This window comes from Phragmites australis, chromosome 11, assembly GCF_958298935.1.
Source record: "Phragmites australis chromosome 11, lpPhrAust1.1, whole genome shotgun sequence".
Lineage (NCBI taxonomy): Eukaryota > Viridiplantae > Streptophyta > Magnoliopsida > Poales > Poaceae > Phragmites > Phragmites australis.
This window is the reverse complement of record NC_084931.1, coordinates 31,031,765-31,049,261: the sequence shown is the minus strand read 5'-3', so window position 1 is coordinate 31,049,261 and position 17,497 is coordinate 31,031,765. Positions and strand designations below refer to the sequence as shown.

Genomic DNA, 17,497 nt, shown 5'->3' with positions numbered 1-17,497 from the left:
TCGGGGAACGGAGTCCTCGGGGGCTGCCACGTGCAGCCCCGAGCACTCTCTCCCGAGCACTTGGGCGAGACCTTCGGGGAACGGAGTCCTCGGGGGCTGCCACGTGCAGCCCCGAGCACTCTCTCCCGAGCACTTGGGTGAGACCTTCGGGGAACCGAGTCCTCGGGAGCTGCCACGTGCAGCCCCGAGCACTCTTTCCCGAGCACTTGGGTGAGATCTTCGGGGAACCGAGTCCTCGGGGGCTGCCACGTGCAGCCCCGAGCACTCTTTCCCGAGCACTTGGGTGAGACCTTCGGGGAACCGAGTCCTCGGGGGCTGCCACGTGCAGCCCCGAGCACTCTCTCCCGAGCACTTCCTTCCCGATATTTGGGCTCTGCGGATCATCGGGGAACTGGGGTGCTCGGGAACCAGAGGCGACGGCCCCGAGCACCTTCTCCCGGGACTTAGCTTCTTCTTATCTTGCAGGGTGGTGACATGTGGCGGATGGCCGGCCTGGTCTCGGGACTTAGGGACCCCTGGTTCCGAATACACCGACAATGTCGGAGGTGTATACATCGAGTATATGAATAAAAATAAATGTTAAAAATTTGGATATTCCTTATATACTTGTGGGATAGATTTTGGATACTACCCAATCCAATCTGACTCGATCGCATCTCCCATCCACATAACCTAATGACATTGCATCTTCTAGCCTCATCTCCCACTCCCAGCTGCATCTCCCAAGCCTCCCTCTCACCCATCACCATCACATCCACAACACCACCGGTGACACCCTCCACCACATGTTGACGGTGAGTTCCTATCCTCCTCGACTCCCCCTTTTCCTCTTCCTTTAAACATCGGTGACCTAGTGATGTGTGCGGGCGGTGGCATGCAAGCAACACTATGGGGCGGTGGTTGCGAGATGACGTTCGGGGCGTTGGTTGTCGTCGAAGCAACCTCCCTCACTGGCTTGCCCAACTCCTAACGGCATGAGGAAGATGGTGAAGCCCATGTTGCCGCCTCGCACCGATCTATTAGGTATTAGCTAGTGGTCATATCTAACCGGATTCAAGTTGGAGACTTGGAGTAGAGCATATAAATAACTTATTATTGTATTTTTTAAATATTAAAGAATATTCGTGTATTGAGTTTCCTAAGAAAATGCCATATCCTTATATTCATACCAGTCTAATACCGATAGATGTATCCGTATCGGTGCTGCCTAGCCAGTACTAATGCAAGGCAGGGCCTGTGTCCCTGACAGTGTTCACGAGCGTTCTGCCTGCACCCGAGAGGCAACGTCGATCGTCGCGCACGTGCGATCAAGCGGCAATGTTGGGTTTGGGCTCCATGCCTTCGTGGATGCACGTGCGCACGCGGTTAGGCTACTCCCAATGTCTTATGTCTTAGCTGATGTCTAAGATGAGAGAAAGAGTAAGACATCGATATTAAGAAATAAACTTTTAATACATGTATGCATGTTTCTAGTTTCTTGAGGTCTTTCAAGACATTTAATTATATCATAATTGTCTATGATTATTTAAAGAGTTATTGTCTTCCACAAGAAATAAACTTATTCTCTTTCATCTTTAAATTACTTGCTATATTAGATTTTTACTTAGATGAACATTTAATTAATATATAAGATATAAGCTAAGATGGAGCATCGGAGAGCCCTTATTAGGCGGGGGTACATCCCGCGGTTGAGCGACGGCGCTGTGCCTGTGGGTGGTGCACCGTGTGTAGTGGGCGAATGGGCATGCCAGCTAGCTAGCAAGGCCCGGGTGATGGTCTTATCTAATGATGTGACGTACGGACGGACGCACGGACTGCATCCCGGGCGTGATGCTAAGGGTGTGTTTGTTTCAGGGGATGAGGTGGGATGGGAGAGGTGATTCCTGTTTCCGTGGTGTTTGGTTTGGGGTGATAAAGACATACATATTTGCTAATCATGCTCATTAGTAAAATAATTAGTGATATTAATATATTGTATTACTAATTAATATATATTACTATAAAATTAGAATTTGTAAGTGTTAATGTACTAATTAGTGGCAATAAATAAGCTAATTAGAGTATGATTAGAATTAACTAGCATATTTTATTATTAATTAGTAATCACTATGACAAGAGTAATATTAATACATATTAGTTCATATTGATTAGTGTTTATTAATGAGTATTATTTAAAATTAAAATATATAATTAGTAAATGATTTTTATCTCATCCGTACTCGTCTCTCCAAATAAATAAATAAATAAAAAGTCCATCCCATCCATCTAACTAAAAAATCATCTCATCCTAAAAACAGAAATAATCTATCCCATCTTATTTTATCTTCCAATCAAACGTATCTAAATTTGTCGAGCGCTTGGGTTCCGCAAGGGTGGGATCGGGAACGGGAGACGCCGACGACTAGTGCGCGCAAGGCTGCACCGTTGGCGTCGTCGCTGCTGTCTTCGCCCGGCCGCTCTCGACTGTTTGACGGCGTCTGCCGCCGCACAGGGCACTGTTCCGACTGGACAGAACTGACGAGAAAACAATCTCGCACACGCCTGAAAAGTTCCAGGCGTGGAATGCAGCCGCGTCGCTTCGAACGTTCGCCGGCTTGGGTTCATCATCTTTCTGCGGCTAGGCCTGAATGGCACACTAGCCCAAACAATCAAGCATGCCAAGTCCATATGCGGCGTAAGAATGCAGAGTTGCAGACTTCCTATATAAGTTCTGATTCTCTCTTCGGTTCACTCCACAGGGTTTGTTTAGTTCGCTGGCACACTTTGTCACATTTTGCTAGATTTTATCTTGCAGTTGTTTAGTTCGTTTTTATAATTTTAGCGTGCTATAGTTTTTCAAATTTTGATATCATCTGTCATAGACTAATTTTTTTGTTAAACTTTACGTAAGGGGTAACAAGCAAACATAATTACTCTTCACATCTTCAAAGATACGGTAATCGATGATAGTGAAACAAATGGACTCATAGTTTGCAATCCAAGGAAGGACGCGCAAACTCTTTAATTCGAGGACAGGACTGACTGAAAAAGCGTTACACAGAAGAGCAAATCACATCCGATTTCAGACGCAAACTACAACAGATACTCCATCGAGCATCAACTAAACGAACGACACGTACATGACAACCATTTCAACTTATTATTGCCTGGGACTACGTGCTCGTGACCAAAAGCTAGAGCATGCATGCATGCATGTTGAGCGTGCAATCGATCTGCGACAACCAGGCATCTCATGTGACCAAGTTAGTACGGGGGGCACTTGCCGCCGCGGCCCGGTGCATACATGAGCGCGCTCTTGGGGTGGTAGGCGCCTCGCGCGCCATTGGGCAGCGGCGTCGCCACCTGCTCCCTCAAGAGGGTGAGCCCGAGCTTCGGGTTCGACGGGATGAAGGGCGCGGCGCAGAGCGGCGTTGGCGACGACCGGAGGTACAGCCGGCAGCTGTGCCTGTCGAACATGTCCACGTCGTACACCATCACTAGGAAGTAGCCGTTCTTGTCGGTGGTCGTGCTCGTCTGATTCAGCACCCTGTAATTGCTCTCCTCGTCGCCGTAGCACACCAGGCTCGCCGTCGCGTCTGCATATATATACAGAGAGCACGTGATCAGACTGAAAGCTAGTATCGGTGAGTAGAAACAAATTAAGTGAGGCTTTGCATGCAGTGGTGATTTCTGAAACTAACTGGGGAGAGGGGACGCGTCCATGTTGCTGTTGTAGCCCCGGAGCTTGCAGGACTTGCAGTAGATGACGCCTTGGACGACGATCACAGGTTGGACCGGGGGCGGTGAGGAGTGTGAAGGCGAGGGAGCCGGAGCCGTGGGGTTATATTTAGCTGGTTCGTCGACCGTCGTCGACGCATGAGAAGGGAGGAAGGCGCCGAGGACGATCACCGCGACGACTGCTACCATGACATGGATCTTCAAAGATGACATCCTTACTATCACCCCCGACTAATTGGTTCTTAGCTCGCTCCTAACTAGCACTGAAATTGGAAAGTGGCTGTGAGTGAGTCATCGTTGCAGGAACATGTGCGAATTTATAGGGAGGGAGAGCTAGGGTTTGTGTTTGGTTTTCTTTGTGATCAAACAACAGAACGAGATAGTGGTCAGAGACTCAGAGATTCCATTTGCAATAACGCCTTTTGTCGTACGTACCACAATAGTGCGAGTTAGGCTTCTAAAGAAATGCAGAGTAGCGAATTGTAGATTTCTGCAGCATGCAAGCTCGACTCGTCTTTGACGCCTGGAACAGAGAAGGAACAGTGAATCGGATGGTGCGCCAGCCTCAAGGACGCCCATCCTTGGTTGATTGTTCTACCAGCTGGATTCGACTACTGCTTTTTACCGCCATAGTTTGCAGCATCCGGCACTAACCTGCTGCTGAACGTGAGACAAAAGGATAGAAGATCAATCTGAATGTGTTTACCCTGAAAACGTTCAATCCCTTTAAATCAGCTGAGTCGTGATGTCCATCTGTCAGTTTTTTTTACTTCTCCTATTACTCCATTGGGCCTTGTTTAGTTGTTTACCCTGAAAGGCTAGGTAGCTATGCATTTCGGGGCGCTAAAAGACTACTATTTTTTGCCATTGGAGACCGTGGCTTTGAGATTTGTGCGGAACGACGACCGTTGTTGTTACTTATCCTGACAAACAACATCCATTAATTTCTGCACTGGAACGTGTGTCGAGTTGCTGCTAAGTCAAGCAAGTTCGCCCCCTGGCTCCCTTGATTTACGGTATCTGGAAGCGTCCATGGATCATCAATCCATTTTTTTACTCGTATCACCGAAGCAATCGGTCATTCATCAATCGATTTGTTGCAAGTTTTTTTCAGTTTGTTTCAGTTTCGTTCGCTGAGAGGTCGCGCGGAGGCAATTGCAAACGACCGCCGGCTACCCTGGACCGCGAATTTCGCCACGAGCCTGAACTTTCCGGCCCAGTAGACCCAAGACAAGGCCCAAGTGGCCAGAAGCAAATTATATGAGACGGGACTCGCAAGTAGAAATCTGCCTCTGCGTGACATATGTCTTCTATCACGTTTGCACGTACGCGCGCGAGCTGTTAGATCTAAAATATATGATAGATATGTGTCTTCTATTATACCGCACGTACACATACGAGCCGTTAGATCTAAAATGTATATTACAGATGAAAGTCTCACATGTATCTTTTGTGAGTTCTTATAGAATTTATTTCCCAAGTGGCCGCGGTACTTGATCTTGGGTCGTCCTATACAAATGGTGCAAGACGGGCGTTGGAACAGCCGACGAACTTCAAATTTCAGTACAAAGTTTTTTGTGACTTTGTCTTACAGGTTAGCTCAAATAGTAATACTGCTACTGTTGAGAACCCAAGAGCTTATATATGACACCATCGATCTATGGCGATGGAAGTGCTTGCGTGTGCGGTTGCCATCAAGCCCTGACCATTTCCTCCGGGCACGGGAAATCTCTTGTTCCTTCAATCCGTCTCTAATGATCTCTCGTACACGCAAGCCAGCTTGGCTAGGTTGATCATGTGTCCCGAGAATTATAAGCCAAGCTGCGAGACAGAATTGTTGGAGAGCCTGATGGTTTGTCAGTTTGTCATTTCGGCAAATGTTTTTATCGTATCCAAAGGAAAACAAAGCATGGGACAGTTTAGTAGCCGGGGGCTAGTACTGACAGTTAGTGTTTTGGAATTTCAATTCGTTTTACTATCTGCGTAGGTGCATGCAGGGATAGTATATCCCTGAGGTCCTCTTGGTATAGAGGTCATAAGTTGTCGATTTACACCCCCTAACTGTTATAGAAATTTAATTATCTATAAAATTAGGTATCATATAATTTTTAAGTAACGAAACCAGATAAAATACCCACTACACCCAAACTACTCAATTTCAATACAGGTCAGCATGACATAACACAGATTTTTACTAGCTACCACTATATAAACTAAAAAAAAAAGACCCACAAGTCATCCTCATATCTCCTTTCTTCTTCCTTCCCTTCTCACTCCCTTTCATGTACTAAAATCCGGGTGATTTAGGTATGAGGATATTTTGTCCAGTTTCTTTACTTAAGGGTTGTAAGATGTTTGATTTATAGTTCAGGCTTGAAAATCGAACTTATGTGACAGTGAGATGGTGTAAATCAGATTTCTTCCTATTAAAAAAGGTGCATGCAGTAACTACTGGCTGCTAATTTGATATTCAGCTATCATCTCCAATGCTCCAACTAGGATTGTTGCTTCAAATAGCGGTCAGTGGTGGCAGCTCCATTAAGATTTTGTTTGTTTGCTGCTTTCGTCTATCTTCTCTGTGCTAGAGGTAGAAATCCAAACAAATATGATGGTTAAAAATTGATTTGAAGATGGCAGAAGTCTATTTAAAAAAATAAACTAAAATCTGATAAACTAGTTGAGAGTAATTTTCTAAGAAATTATATGCTAAGTTAAAAATCTATATGGCTATATCTATGAGATCGTGCAAAAAATTGTAGTATATACATAGCTACGACTAGCTACACAAACTTCTTCCCGAACACATGGTTCACCAACGATGAAGTCGGGCGGTGTGATCTTCTCCACAGTCTTGCATGATTAGTATCCACCGAGCCTCGTATAATCTTTCTCCACAATTTTTGCATGTAAATATAATGCGATTTAATTTTTCGTTGAAAACAATAGCTAGTAATACCTAAAGCATATACGTATTTAATTTCCACAAGCTGCTTTTCTGAATTTTCAATATGGAAGATTACATTCCGTTTACCCTTTGACAGGAATGCTAACGCAACTACAGGAAAGCCTACTGTATTCTAAAGAATTTTCAGTCAGCGTGCGGCCGGCCCATGTACTTTCTTCAGCCTCGCCTTCAAGACTTCTCTTTCAGATAAAAACACTGATAAGCTCCCCTTACCTGCCTTTAACCATCTACAATCATATTCCCTTTATTTCGTTCACTTCCTGATTTTTTTTCAATCTCATTCCCTTTATTTTCTCTCATCTACAACAGCTTCCCTTTAAAGAAAATCGCGAAGGGAAAGGAGAGAGAATCATGTCATGGAGAATGAATTTGATAATCCCTTCATGATGGAAACAGTAAAGAGAAACCATTGGAGCGCTAAACGGAACGAAAATCCTTTCACAACGGGAATCTGAGTCGTGAAGGAAAACGGTTGGCAATGATCGCCTCCTGTTTCCAGTGCTAGCCACTGTCATGCTAAGCCGTGATGTCTAGACGTCCATTTGATGCCCTGGCCGCCCCACCCCTCACTCCCACTGACAATCCTCCGCCACCTCGTTGGCGGCACCCCACCCACCACCTGCCGTCCAAGGGCCTTCCCTCTAAGCTCAACGCTCATCCAAACCTCTAACTCTAAGAACATTTTCAACTATTTTTCTTTTATTTCGTTCCTTTATTATTATTTTTTTCATTCTCATTCTTTTTATTTTTACTCATCTCCAATAACTTCTTTTCGGAAGGATTTTGTCAGAGGATGGACTCCTGTCGCAGGGATCCCGAGAGACCCCTTTTTAGAGATTCGGCCGGGGGGATGATCCTGAACGAGCTTGTTTGGGAAATAAGCGGGAAACGGAAATAAACGCAGTGGCTGGTGGGAGATGATCGTCCTAGTGCGAGAAAGATGGGTGCACCGGGGTTTAGACAGGTTCGGGCCGCACGGGGGCGTAACACCCTACTCCTGTGTGAGTGCTATATCTATCCTTGAAGGGAATTCTTCAAGGGTGTATCTGGTTACAAGAGAGAGCCGCTCACAGAGAGCTTGAGGCTCTCGTGTTCTAGTTTGGCTTGAGCTGGTTCGAGCGTTTGCGTTGTCGGGCTTTTTTCTGTGAGCGTCTGCGTCCTCTTCCTTTTTTCACACCCTTTTACGTGTTCTCCATCCTTTCCTTTTATAGGCGCGCCGACCTCGACATATCCTGAATGGGAAAGAGGGGGTGCGAGTGCCAAGGTGCCACGGAGAAAGGCGTCATCATTCCGTCTTGGTGAAGTGACAGGGACGGTGGAAAAATGCGGTGCGCATCCGACCATCCGCCACTGTGGATGCCCTCGGGCGCCATTAAGGGGGCCCACCGGGCAGCCTCAGAGGTGCCCGGTGCGCCCACCCTATCTTGTTCTTCTGCCAGGGCAGGGTGGCAGGCGAAGCGCTTCAATTCTGGCAACGTTATCCCGAGGCACCCGGATGAAACGGGACGTGACCCGTGCATTTAATGAACCCACGCCCCCCTGCCAGTGAATGGCAGGGTCTGACACTGGGGCGTGGGCAACTGAGGATGTCAGGATGTCAAGCCGCGCGTGCCTATTAAATGCGGCATTGGGCCTTTGACTGGCTGACACCCCGACGATGGGACCCTTCGGGTCGTCGGACGATCTTGCGCGAACCTTCGGGGAACCGAGTCCTCGGGGGCTGCCACGTGCAGCCCCGAGCACTCTCTCCCGAGTACTTGGGTGGGACCTTCAGAGAACCGAGTCCTCGGGGGCTGCCACGTGCAGCCCCGAGCACTCTCTCCCGAGCACTTCGGTGGGACCTTCGGGGAACCGAGTCCTCGGGGGCTGCCACGTGCAGCCCCGAGCACTCTCTCCCGAGTACTTCGGTGTTTGGATCATCGGGGGACTACAGTACTCGGGGGTAAGTGAGAAACCTTCCGAGCACTTCCTTCCCGGTACTTGGACTCTGCGGATCATCGGGGAACTGGGGTGCTCGGGAACCTAGAGGCTACGGCCCCGAGCACCTTCCCCCGGGACTTAGTTTCTTCTTATCCTGCAGGGTGGACCTCGCGGGATGGTGACATATGGCGGATGGCCGGCCCGGTCTCGGGATTCAGGGACCCTTGGTTCCTAATACACCGACAGATTTGTAAAGAGAAAGAAAAGAGAATCACGTTCTACAAGGAATAACCTTAAGAATCCATTCGTTAAGGGTACCACAAAGAAAAATCATTGGAGCACTAAAAAAGAATAAAAATTCCTTCACAAAGAAATTTTGGATCGCGAAGTAAATGTGTTAGGCATAGTCTAACCTCCTTGCTGGCACGCTGCTGCGATTTCAGTCCACTGAGCGTGAGACGTTCCACAATATTAATGTAGTTCAGCACCAATTGTGATTTGAATTCCCCCCTTTTATCTGTTTCTTAGTTGTGTACATTACTCCACAAGCTAGCAAGTTACAGCCAATCAACCAAATAACAGTTTTTTTTTTTGAACTAAATAACAGTTATTCCAACTTCTATTTTTGCTATGGTCTTACTGAAACTTCTGGTTCCACAACTAATTAAACATCATGCACATGATCATCAATGGTAGGCATCCATGGTGATCATTTCTCGATGAATCCGGTCATCTTGAGCACGAGGTTCCTGACATCCCGGAGGTCCCGCCCTTTGAGCGTCCGACCTTTCCCGGCGCACATGGAGTACGCCGCCGTCTTGCCTCCGAACCTCCTCCGAGCAACGAGAACGTGAGGTGGCACGATCTTCAATCCGTTCGTAGCTATCTTTCCATCGTCAGTGCAACCGTCTTCTTCGTTGTCGCTCCCGTTGGTTATTTGATTGAACGTGGTGATCTCCGACACCGGCCAGGAGCGACACCGCCGCTTCCGGCGAGAGATCTCGACCGGCGCGGTCTTGGGACGAACTGAAGGCACGGTACTTGCCATCACGCCGTCGTCGGTGATGGTGTCGTTGTCGTCACGATGGTCGTCGGAGTCGGGCCACAGGATGTCAGCCTCCTGGGGTTCCTCCATGGCCTCGCCGTCCGGGGCGGGGAGAGCTCGGCGGCCATGGTTGGAGACTATATAGTGGTGTGCTTTGGAAGGAGGAGACGGTGGCGTGTCTTGGTGAGCAAGGAGGGTTCCTTGGGAAGATGGCAACGTGATTAGCACACGGTGGTGGCAACGTGTCTTGTTAGACTTTTTCTTATTTTGTGTCTTGTGTATTTCTGTTTCTTGATTGTGGTTTATGTGCTTCTATGTAACGTATAGGTTAAAGATAAATTCCCGTACGGATGTATCAGCTAATAAAGCTATCTTTTTCAAAAAAAAAAATGCTGGACGAAAGGAGTTGATTTGGAGTGTGATACACCTTCTCGTGACCTGCCACCTGGCAACCACAGGATGATACAGTTATGCAAGTTCTCTGACCTGGTCGTCTTATGCTCGTGCGAGTAATGTGAAGACGGGAGATCGTGAACTCTGATCAGCAGCCACACAAGTACAGAGTCATCTTGCCAGAATTGTCACACGGCAAGATAGGTATTTTCACCGCATGTTTCGTGCTAGATGGAAACTTGCAACGCCGACGAACAACAAAGTCTTGAGAAACTTATGTGCCGGAGCCGTCAAGAGAAAGGTGAAAGAGTCTGGTTCAAATTCATCTTCCAAATCGATAATCCCCTTGCATTATTTTCCATTCCGACCGCGAGTACAAATCGAAGTACACCATGCATGCAGGTCAGCAGCTGTACCACCACACATTACAATCGACGTCATCCTTCGATAAAGCCGGTCATCCGCAGCACGGAGTTGCGGAGGTCGCGCAGGTCGCGCGCCCGCTTGCACGGTGGACCCGACGCCCGCAGCGTCCACGCCGTCTCGGCCTCCGACCGCCGCCTGCCGGACACCAGCAAGTGCGGCGGAACGATATCGTTGCGGCCGTCCTCCTCATCGTCGTCGCCGCCGTCTCTCCCGTTCCAGCGGTGCGAGGGTGCAACCCTGGGGTTGGGGACGTCCACGGGCCGAGAGCGCGCGGAGCCCCCACGCTGCTTGGGGCGCGGCGTGGACGACTCAGTTGGCTGCACCTGCACCTGCACCGACACAGGTGGGCTCGCCGGCAGCTCGTGCGCGGCGTGGGCGTGGCAGGTGTCCGGCCAGAGCAACTCGAACTCGTCCAGCTCTTCCATTGCCATAGCAAAGTGGCGAATGGCAAGAGACCAGGAGCATCAAGTGCGCCAGGAGCCGCGGGTACTTATACCGCGAAATGGATGGGATTAATCGGCAATTAACTGTCGTGTCTGAATCGCGACGAACTTTGGTGAGAACGACCACTCGTTGGACGAACTCCACACGCCTCGCGAAAGAGACGGCGGCGAGGGGTGTGGATCCCGTTGGCGCCATCCCGCCGCGGACGCCGGACGCGGCGCCGGGAGCACACGCTGTTGCCCTCGACGCATGCAACACGCCAACACGGACCGATGCACGCCGTGTTGCCGCGCCGGAAAGGAACCGATTCTATTTGCATATACCCAAAGCAATATGGCCGCGTGTGAGACGCGAGAGCTTTTTCTGATCACTGTCGAGTGTTGGAATTGAAGTGCCTCCTGTGAGTTTTCGAGCAAATTTTCCCTGAAACCGCTGCAGGCTTACATGGCGCAACATGGGAGATTGGGTAGTCGTATTCTGGCTCTGCCTACTCCAGTAGTCGGAATCAATCAAGCTACAGCAGAGCGTCGTGGTGCGGCAGCCACCAATTACCACTTGTAAATTCGTCATGGCCATAGCAACCGGCGACCTGTTTATTTGTTTTAAATCTACTGCTTGCTGAAAGGGTGATATGTGTATGTTACTTTTTCAACGGGTGATAAGAGTTTTAGTAAGCTGGAAGTTGCCATTTCTGAATTGAAGTCAGATTCTGCTTCAGGCCCTAACGGATTTGCAGAGACTGAATTTTGTAGTCATTACTTTGGTGCCAAAGATTAAGGAGGCTAATAGTATAAAGCACTATAGGCCTATTTATTTACTTAATGTAGATTTTAAGATTTTCTCTAAGCTCTTGACCAATAGGCTCAACTCTGTTATCCAGAAATCCATTAGTAAGAGTCAAACTACTTTTATCCTAAGAAGTAACATCCTTGAAGGAGTGGTTATCCTTCATGAGGCTATCCATGAGCTGAAGAGATCTAATAAAGAAGAGGTAATTCTGAAATTAGATTTTGAGAAAGCTTATAATAAAGTTAGATGGAGTTTTGTACAAGAAGTCCCGGTGGGGAAAGGTATCCCCCAGGATTGGATCAATTGGACAATGCAGACTATCCAAGTGGGGAAAGTCTATATCAATATCAATGGCTAGATAAGTACTTATTTTAGGACCTTTAAAGATTTGAGGTAACGTGACCCACTTTCTCCTCTCCTTTTCAACTTGGTGGCTGAATTCCTGGCTAGGTTAATAGAGAAAGCTAAAAATAAGGGTCTTATTAAAGGTATTTTGCGTCATCTGATGCCAATGGTATCACCCACATTCAGTATACAGATGACACTGTGCTTATGTTTGAGGGTGATGACAATTCAATACTTCATCTCAAATTTATTCTATACTGTTTTGAATGGTTATTAGGCTTGAAGATTAACTATCATAAGAGTGAAGCTTATGTGTTTGGGATGGAGGAAGAGAGACAGCATAGAATTGCTAACATGCTTAATTGCAAATTGAGCTATTTGCCTATGAAATATCTAGGCATTCCAGTTGATAATCATGTATTGGGTGTGGGGATGTTTAGAGAGGTGGTGGACAAACTAAGGAATAGATTTAATCCTTGGAAAGGTAAGTATTGTTCTTTAGAGGAAGACTGATCCTTACTAATTCCTCTTTAAGTTCTCTACCTACCTATACCATGAGTTTTTACATTCTCCCTTCTAGCATTCACAAACATAAGGACTCTACAAGAGCTCAGTTTTTCTAGAGAGGGGCCTTTGGATATTTTAAATTCCATATGGTGAAGTGGATTGCAGTATGTCGACCTAAAGACCAAGAAGGTCTTGGTATTATCAATACAAGAATTTTCAATGCATGTCTGATCACCAAATGAATCTGGAAGTTGTATAATAATGCGGATGAAGTCTGGTGTAGACTTCTAAAAGCCAAATATATGCCTGAGGGGGACTTTTACAAATCTTCTGCTGTTAGAGGATCTCAATTTTGACGAGGATTACATAAAGTTAAGCATCTTTTCAAATGGGATGCTATTCATAAGGCTGGAAACTGTAGTCTGACTTAGTTTTGGAATGATGTGTGGTTGGGCCACGCTCCTTTGAGGATTCAATTCCCCAGGTTGTATGAGGTGTGTTCTAACCCTTCTATCAGGGTGGCGGATTGTGCTGCAAGAGGTTGGAACATAGACTTTAGAAGGAGTTTTGGCGATTTGGAGTTGCAGGTTTGGAATTCTTTGCAACTTTTACTTCATGAAGTTCATCTCATGGGCGAGATGGACGGTGTGGAATGGGCTCTATCACCAAATAAGAAATTCACTACCAAATCGCTGTATAATTTTTTGGTTTCCAGGGGTATGCAACATAGAGTTGCTATCTAGATTTGGAAATGCCGTTTGCCTTTGAAAATTAGAATCTTCCTTTGGCAGTTGTTTCAGGATCGTATTCAATCAGGTCATCAACTGAAAAAAAGGTATTAGCATGGAAGCGAATGTTGTGTACTGGGGGGGGGGGGGTGGTTGAGACTGCCAATCATATCTTTTTCAACTATGTTTTGGCGTGGTTTGTGTGGAGTGCTTTAGCTGATATTTTTGGCTAGAGGGGTCAGCCTATTTCGGCTAACAATTTGCTACAGGATTGGATCTCTGACATTTTGCAGTCCATTTCAAATTAGGTTTTTTTTCCAGGTTTAGCTTGAGCTCTCTGGAGCACTAGGAACAAGATGGCTATCCAAAATTTTTTTCCTAATCAGCCTATTGATGTTGTTTATACTGGTATATCTTACTTACAGAAGTGAAAGATCTTTCTAAAAGCGCATAACAAGGAGATGATCGATCAAATTGTAGCAAGGGTGCTATGTTGGCTGGCAAAATTTCACCCATCTTGAAGCTCTTGCTCTAATGTAATGATCATGTAATAGGTTAGCTCGTTTTGAGCTTGAGTTAGTTTTTGCCAACTCCTCTTCTGTTCGTTTTTGGGTAAACTGGTAACCCCTGTATGTTTCATAACTGATGATTTTGTGCTTCCTATAAAAACAGAGAGTTATTCGTTTTGTCTTAAAAAAAAAATGGGTGATAAGAGTCTATTTATGCAATGTTTTTAAAAGGACAAGCTTTGTAATTTTTTAATTTTTGAAATATAAAAATAAAAAATCATTGTTATTCGCGATCCGAACTCGGGGTACATCCAACTGTGCGATTCGATTTGGGCTGTAGAGATTGGGTCTGGGCAGCCACGCCCCAGTAAATTGCTAAAAGAAACCCGCAACGCATGCCGATTCCAACAAGTACCCCCGAAGTATGTCCGTTTGAACCAGAGATGGCCAAATGGGCCATTCGAGCCGGGCCGGCACTGGCCCGGCTTGGCACTGTCCGGCTATGGTACGGCTCGAACGGCCCATCTACTGTAACGGGCCGTGCCGTGCCGGCCTGCGTGCCTCCCCCTCGGCCCATGGCACGGCCCATCGGTGACTGTGCCATGCCGAGTCGGTCCGGGCACGATTTCGACTGACGGCACGATTGTTCCGACGAGCACGGTTCCACGATTGACCCGTTGACACAGTCAGTCCAAAAACATAAAAAAAAATAGCCACAAAATGAAAAAAAATTATATAAAAAATAGATAAAAAAAATAGCTACAAAATTAAATATATATATATATATATATATATATATATATATATATATATATATATATATATATATATAGAAAATAACTGGACATATACGTGCCGGCCCGACTCGGTCATGCCGTGCCATGCTGGCCGAGCCTATCTCAACTCGAATCGTGCCATGCTTAGATCGTATCTATAGTGCTGTGCCTCTGAACGAACCAGTAGGCACGACCATGTGTTCGAACAAATGCCGCCTCCTGCTGCCGCGCCGCCACTTCTACTTGGCGAGGGCCTATGCTATAACATCCCGCAGAACACCATCGGGAGACTCTGCGGTGTGCTCGACCCCTGCCTGCGCTGGACTCGGGGGACACGGAAGAAGGCCATAAGCGACCGTCAAGAGACTCGCGGCTGCGGGCAACGTGGATGGCGTCCGGTACTCGCTGCAGGATATCCGTCTGCCTGGAGTGGCGTGCCCGGTGGCGTCCTTATCGCCTCCATGGGTGCCTTCGCCCACGCCGGTGCTGCGGATCGGGCGCGCTGCTCCGGGAGAACATGGTCGGTGCCGTCGCGCCGTTGCACGAAAGAATGAAGAATCGCGGCGTCGATCCACGTACGGACTGCTGAGGACGTCCAACTGCTGGTCAAGGCGCTCTGCCAGAAGCCCAGAACAAAAGGGTCGGCTAGGCGTGCAAAATGTTCGACGAAATGGCCAGGAGGCCCACGCCACGATCATTTCGGCGCTGTGCAAGCTTGCAGGTTGGCCACGGCCAGACCGTCTGAGAGGTACTGACTGCGGCGCTTGGTTGTCGACGAGATGGTGATACTCGGATGCACTCAAAGTGTTCCAACGCTCACTGCGTTTTTTTAGTAGGGCTCGTGCCAGTCAGCGAGCGCACGCAACATGCTAGACGAAGTGTTCAGGAAGGTTTGCACCCCTGAAGATTTGAGCCGTGCCACGATTGTTACCATGCTGTGCGAGCTTGGCAGTTTGGACAAGGCAAGAGAAGTACTGGCTGTGGTGCTGACGCTGCTTGTGTGCGTCGGTACAATGTCGTCGTTCAAGCTCTCTGAGTAGAGTTCAGGATGCTGGACTTGTTCTCGGTTGCGGATGAGATGGTGTAGAAGGTATCATCATAAAAGCCTAATGTAATCCACGCACACAACTGAGCAAGTTCGCGATTCCTTCAATCTGGTAACAGTCGAGTTGTACTTTCTGCATCACTGGTCGCAAATTGGGTGGGATCCTGCAACTCTTTTGCTGCCATGCCTTGATTTGTTCATTTGGGGTAAAACTGTTCTGTCTTTTCAAATTTGTTTGCATTAACTTTGTACAACATTCTTAATAAATACTGTTTGTTCCGCAAGAAATAATGCTGAGCACTGCTATTTTTTTTAACTAACTGAGCATTGAGTTTTGCAAATGAACTATTATGTCTACAGTAGACTCAGCATCTTATTTTGCTACAGTTTTAGCTATTGAGTTATCACTCTTGTTTTATTTCCTGATGCAGCTCCCTTCACATTCTATTCTAGTGAAACTTCCTTTCGCCCTGAGACTGTTTCACATGTTCACTTTTTTTCCCCATCCGAAATGTTTGTTCAAGCAATTTGTATTTCATACAGTGGGGTTCAGCAGATACGACCAAATGTAACGTACATGTATATGTAGACAGTAGACTGTTCGCTTTCGGTCTGTCTTCATCATTGTTGGTATATATGTGCTGCTGGTTCACCTTTGCTGCTAACTGGAGGTTTGCCTTATCTGTCACTGCATCGAATATTTATCTTACCGTTCTTACGTGGTCCAGTTCTGATGCATGGCTATTCACTGCAGGCCTTTCGTGTAAAAGCTGAGAGCTCGCCTGGTTCTTCTCCTAAGTCACAGGCACGCCATACTGATACTACTTGGAGCGCAGCAGTCCCTGATTCAGTAGCGAATGGAGCAAGATGCACAAACATTCTCAGGATTCAGATCACCACTGCAGTCCATTTGAGCCATTCAGGGCATGGGACGTGGAGGCAGCGGAGAGAGCGGTGCTATGCCGTGGCATCTGCCGCAGTAACCAAGCTGTGATCTTATAGTCGCAGCGTGCCTTACTTCACATCAGAGTGGGTATCCGTATTTGTTTCCTGAAGAAAAGATCAGAGTGGGGCAAGTGATTTGCTGGTGGCGATGCTGCCTTGCTAGAAGCCCATGGCGCCGTGTCCGGGCGCACATGGCGTTTGCCTTTGCGAGGAGCCTGAGCCCTGGGCGTGAGATGATCGGTCATCTCTGCGCCTCTGCTTTCCGATCAACTTTTACCCCGCCCTCTCCACCCCCATGCCCAATATTGGAGGGGGTTGTCAGGCATCTTTCGTCACATCACCTGGGAGGTGTCGCTACCTGATCGAGTACTTGGATCCATGCATGCATGATGATGCCATTATGCCCCCCCCCCCTCCCTGCTTGCTCCTCCCGCGCTCACACGAGCTCGCACTTGGTCTGATCGACTGAACATGGCGGAGCAATGCACCTATGGTGACCCGCACTGTGCGCCTTCCCTGTGGAGATTAGATCCGTATGTGCACTGATCTGTCTTTGCAAGACTCGTTGGTCTCTGTCTCTCTGGTAAGGTTAGTGCCACTACTGGGCCTTTGGAAGAGAGGCTCCCCTGCAGGTAAATTTTCTTTTGGAAACTTCATACTGTTTCAGCTGCTGCTGTCTACATCATTCTACATGTACATTTACTCCTCCAGGTATGTATCTCTTCACTCCATCACTGATGCGAGTATCTAGCCTTCCTTTTGCAGTGCAATGCAGAATCGCAGGGCAAATTCATTAACTTCTCTTCAGCTCAGCAAACCTTACCAAACTGTATTACTTGGAGGAAGCTCCTCCAGCCTCCAAAAATGCAAACCATAAGCCTCATTTACTGGAAATCGAGTGATCTAACACTCACCTGCAAAGTATAGTTGTCAGCACTGCAGC

At 47.4% G+C, this 17,497-nt stretch overlaps 3 protein-coding genes across 4 annotated transcripts in view; all 3 read right to left on the bottom strand.

Moving 5' to 3' along the window:
• Positions 1-2,985: 2,985 nt before the first annotated feature.
• The window catches only part of LOC133885380 (non-classical arabinogalactan protein 31-like), a 37,583-nt gene continuing 23,071 nt past the window's right edge, over positions 2,986-17,497 (bottom strand). Inside the window, exons 2-3 of one of the 2 annotated variants that reach the window (XM_062325091.1) lie at positions 3,681-3,963; positions 2,986-3,575 (exon numbers count right to left, since the gene is read on the bottom strand). In XM_062325091.1, the coding sequence (XP_062181075.1) occupies positions 3,244-3,575; positions 3,681-3,930 (582 nt within the window). In that variant the 5' untranslated portion in view covers positions 3,931-3,963 and the 3' untranslated portion in view covers positions 2,986-3,243. Of the gene's footprint in view, positions 3,576-3,680; positions 4,026-17,497 lie in introns of those variants that run through there. The other variant, XM_062325090.1, reaches the window with a different exon arrangement.
• Positions 9,070-10,200, bottom strand: LOC133885854 (protein S40-1-like). Its single transcript, XM_062325617.1, has one exon. The coding sequence runs from the start codon at positions 9,735-9,737 to the stop codon at positions 9,312-9,314; it is 426 nt and encodes a 141-aa protein (XP_062181601.1). The 5' UTR covers positions 9,738-10,200; the 3' UTR covers positions 9,070-9,311.
• Positions 10,353-10,942, bottom strand: LOC133885855 (protein S40-1-like). Its single transcript, XM_062325619.1, has one exon. It carries the CDS (start codon positions 10,895-10,897, stop codon positions 10,478-10,480), a length of 420 nt encoding a protein of 139 aa, XP_062181603.1. The 5' UTR covers positions 10,898-10,942; the 3' UTR covers positions 10,353-10,477.

What these genes read in the sequence shown, in the direction of transcription:
- LOC133885854 (XM_062325617.1), bottom strand. Translation starts at nt 9,737, where the DNA reads ATGGAGGAACCCCAGGAGGCTGACATCCTGTGGCCCGACTCCGACGAC.
- LOC133885855 (XM_062325619.1), bottom strand. Translation starts at nt 10,897, where the DNA reads ATGGCAATGGAAGAGCTGGACGAGTTCGAGTTGCTCTGGCCGGACACC.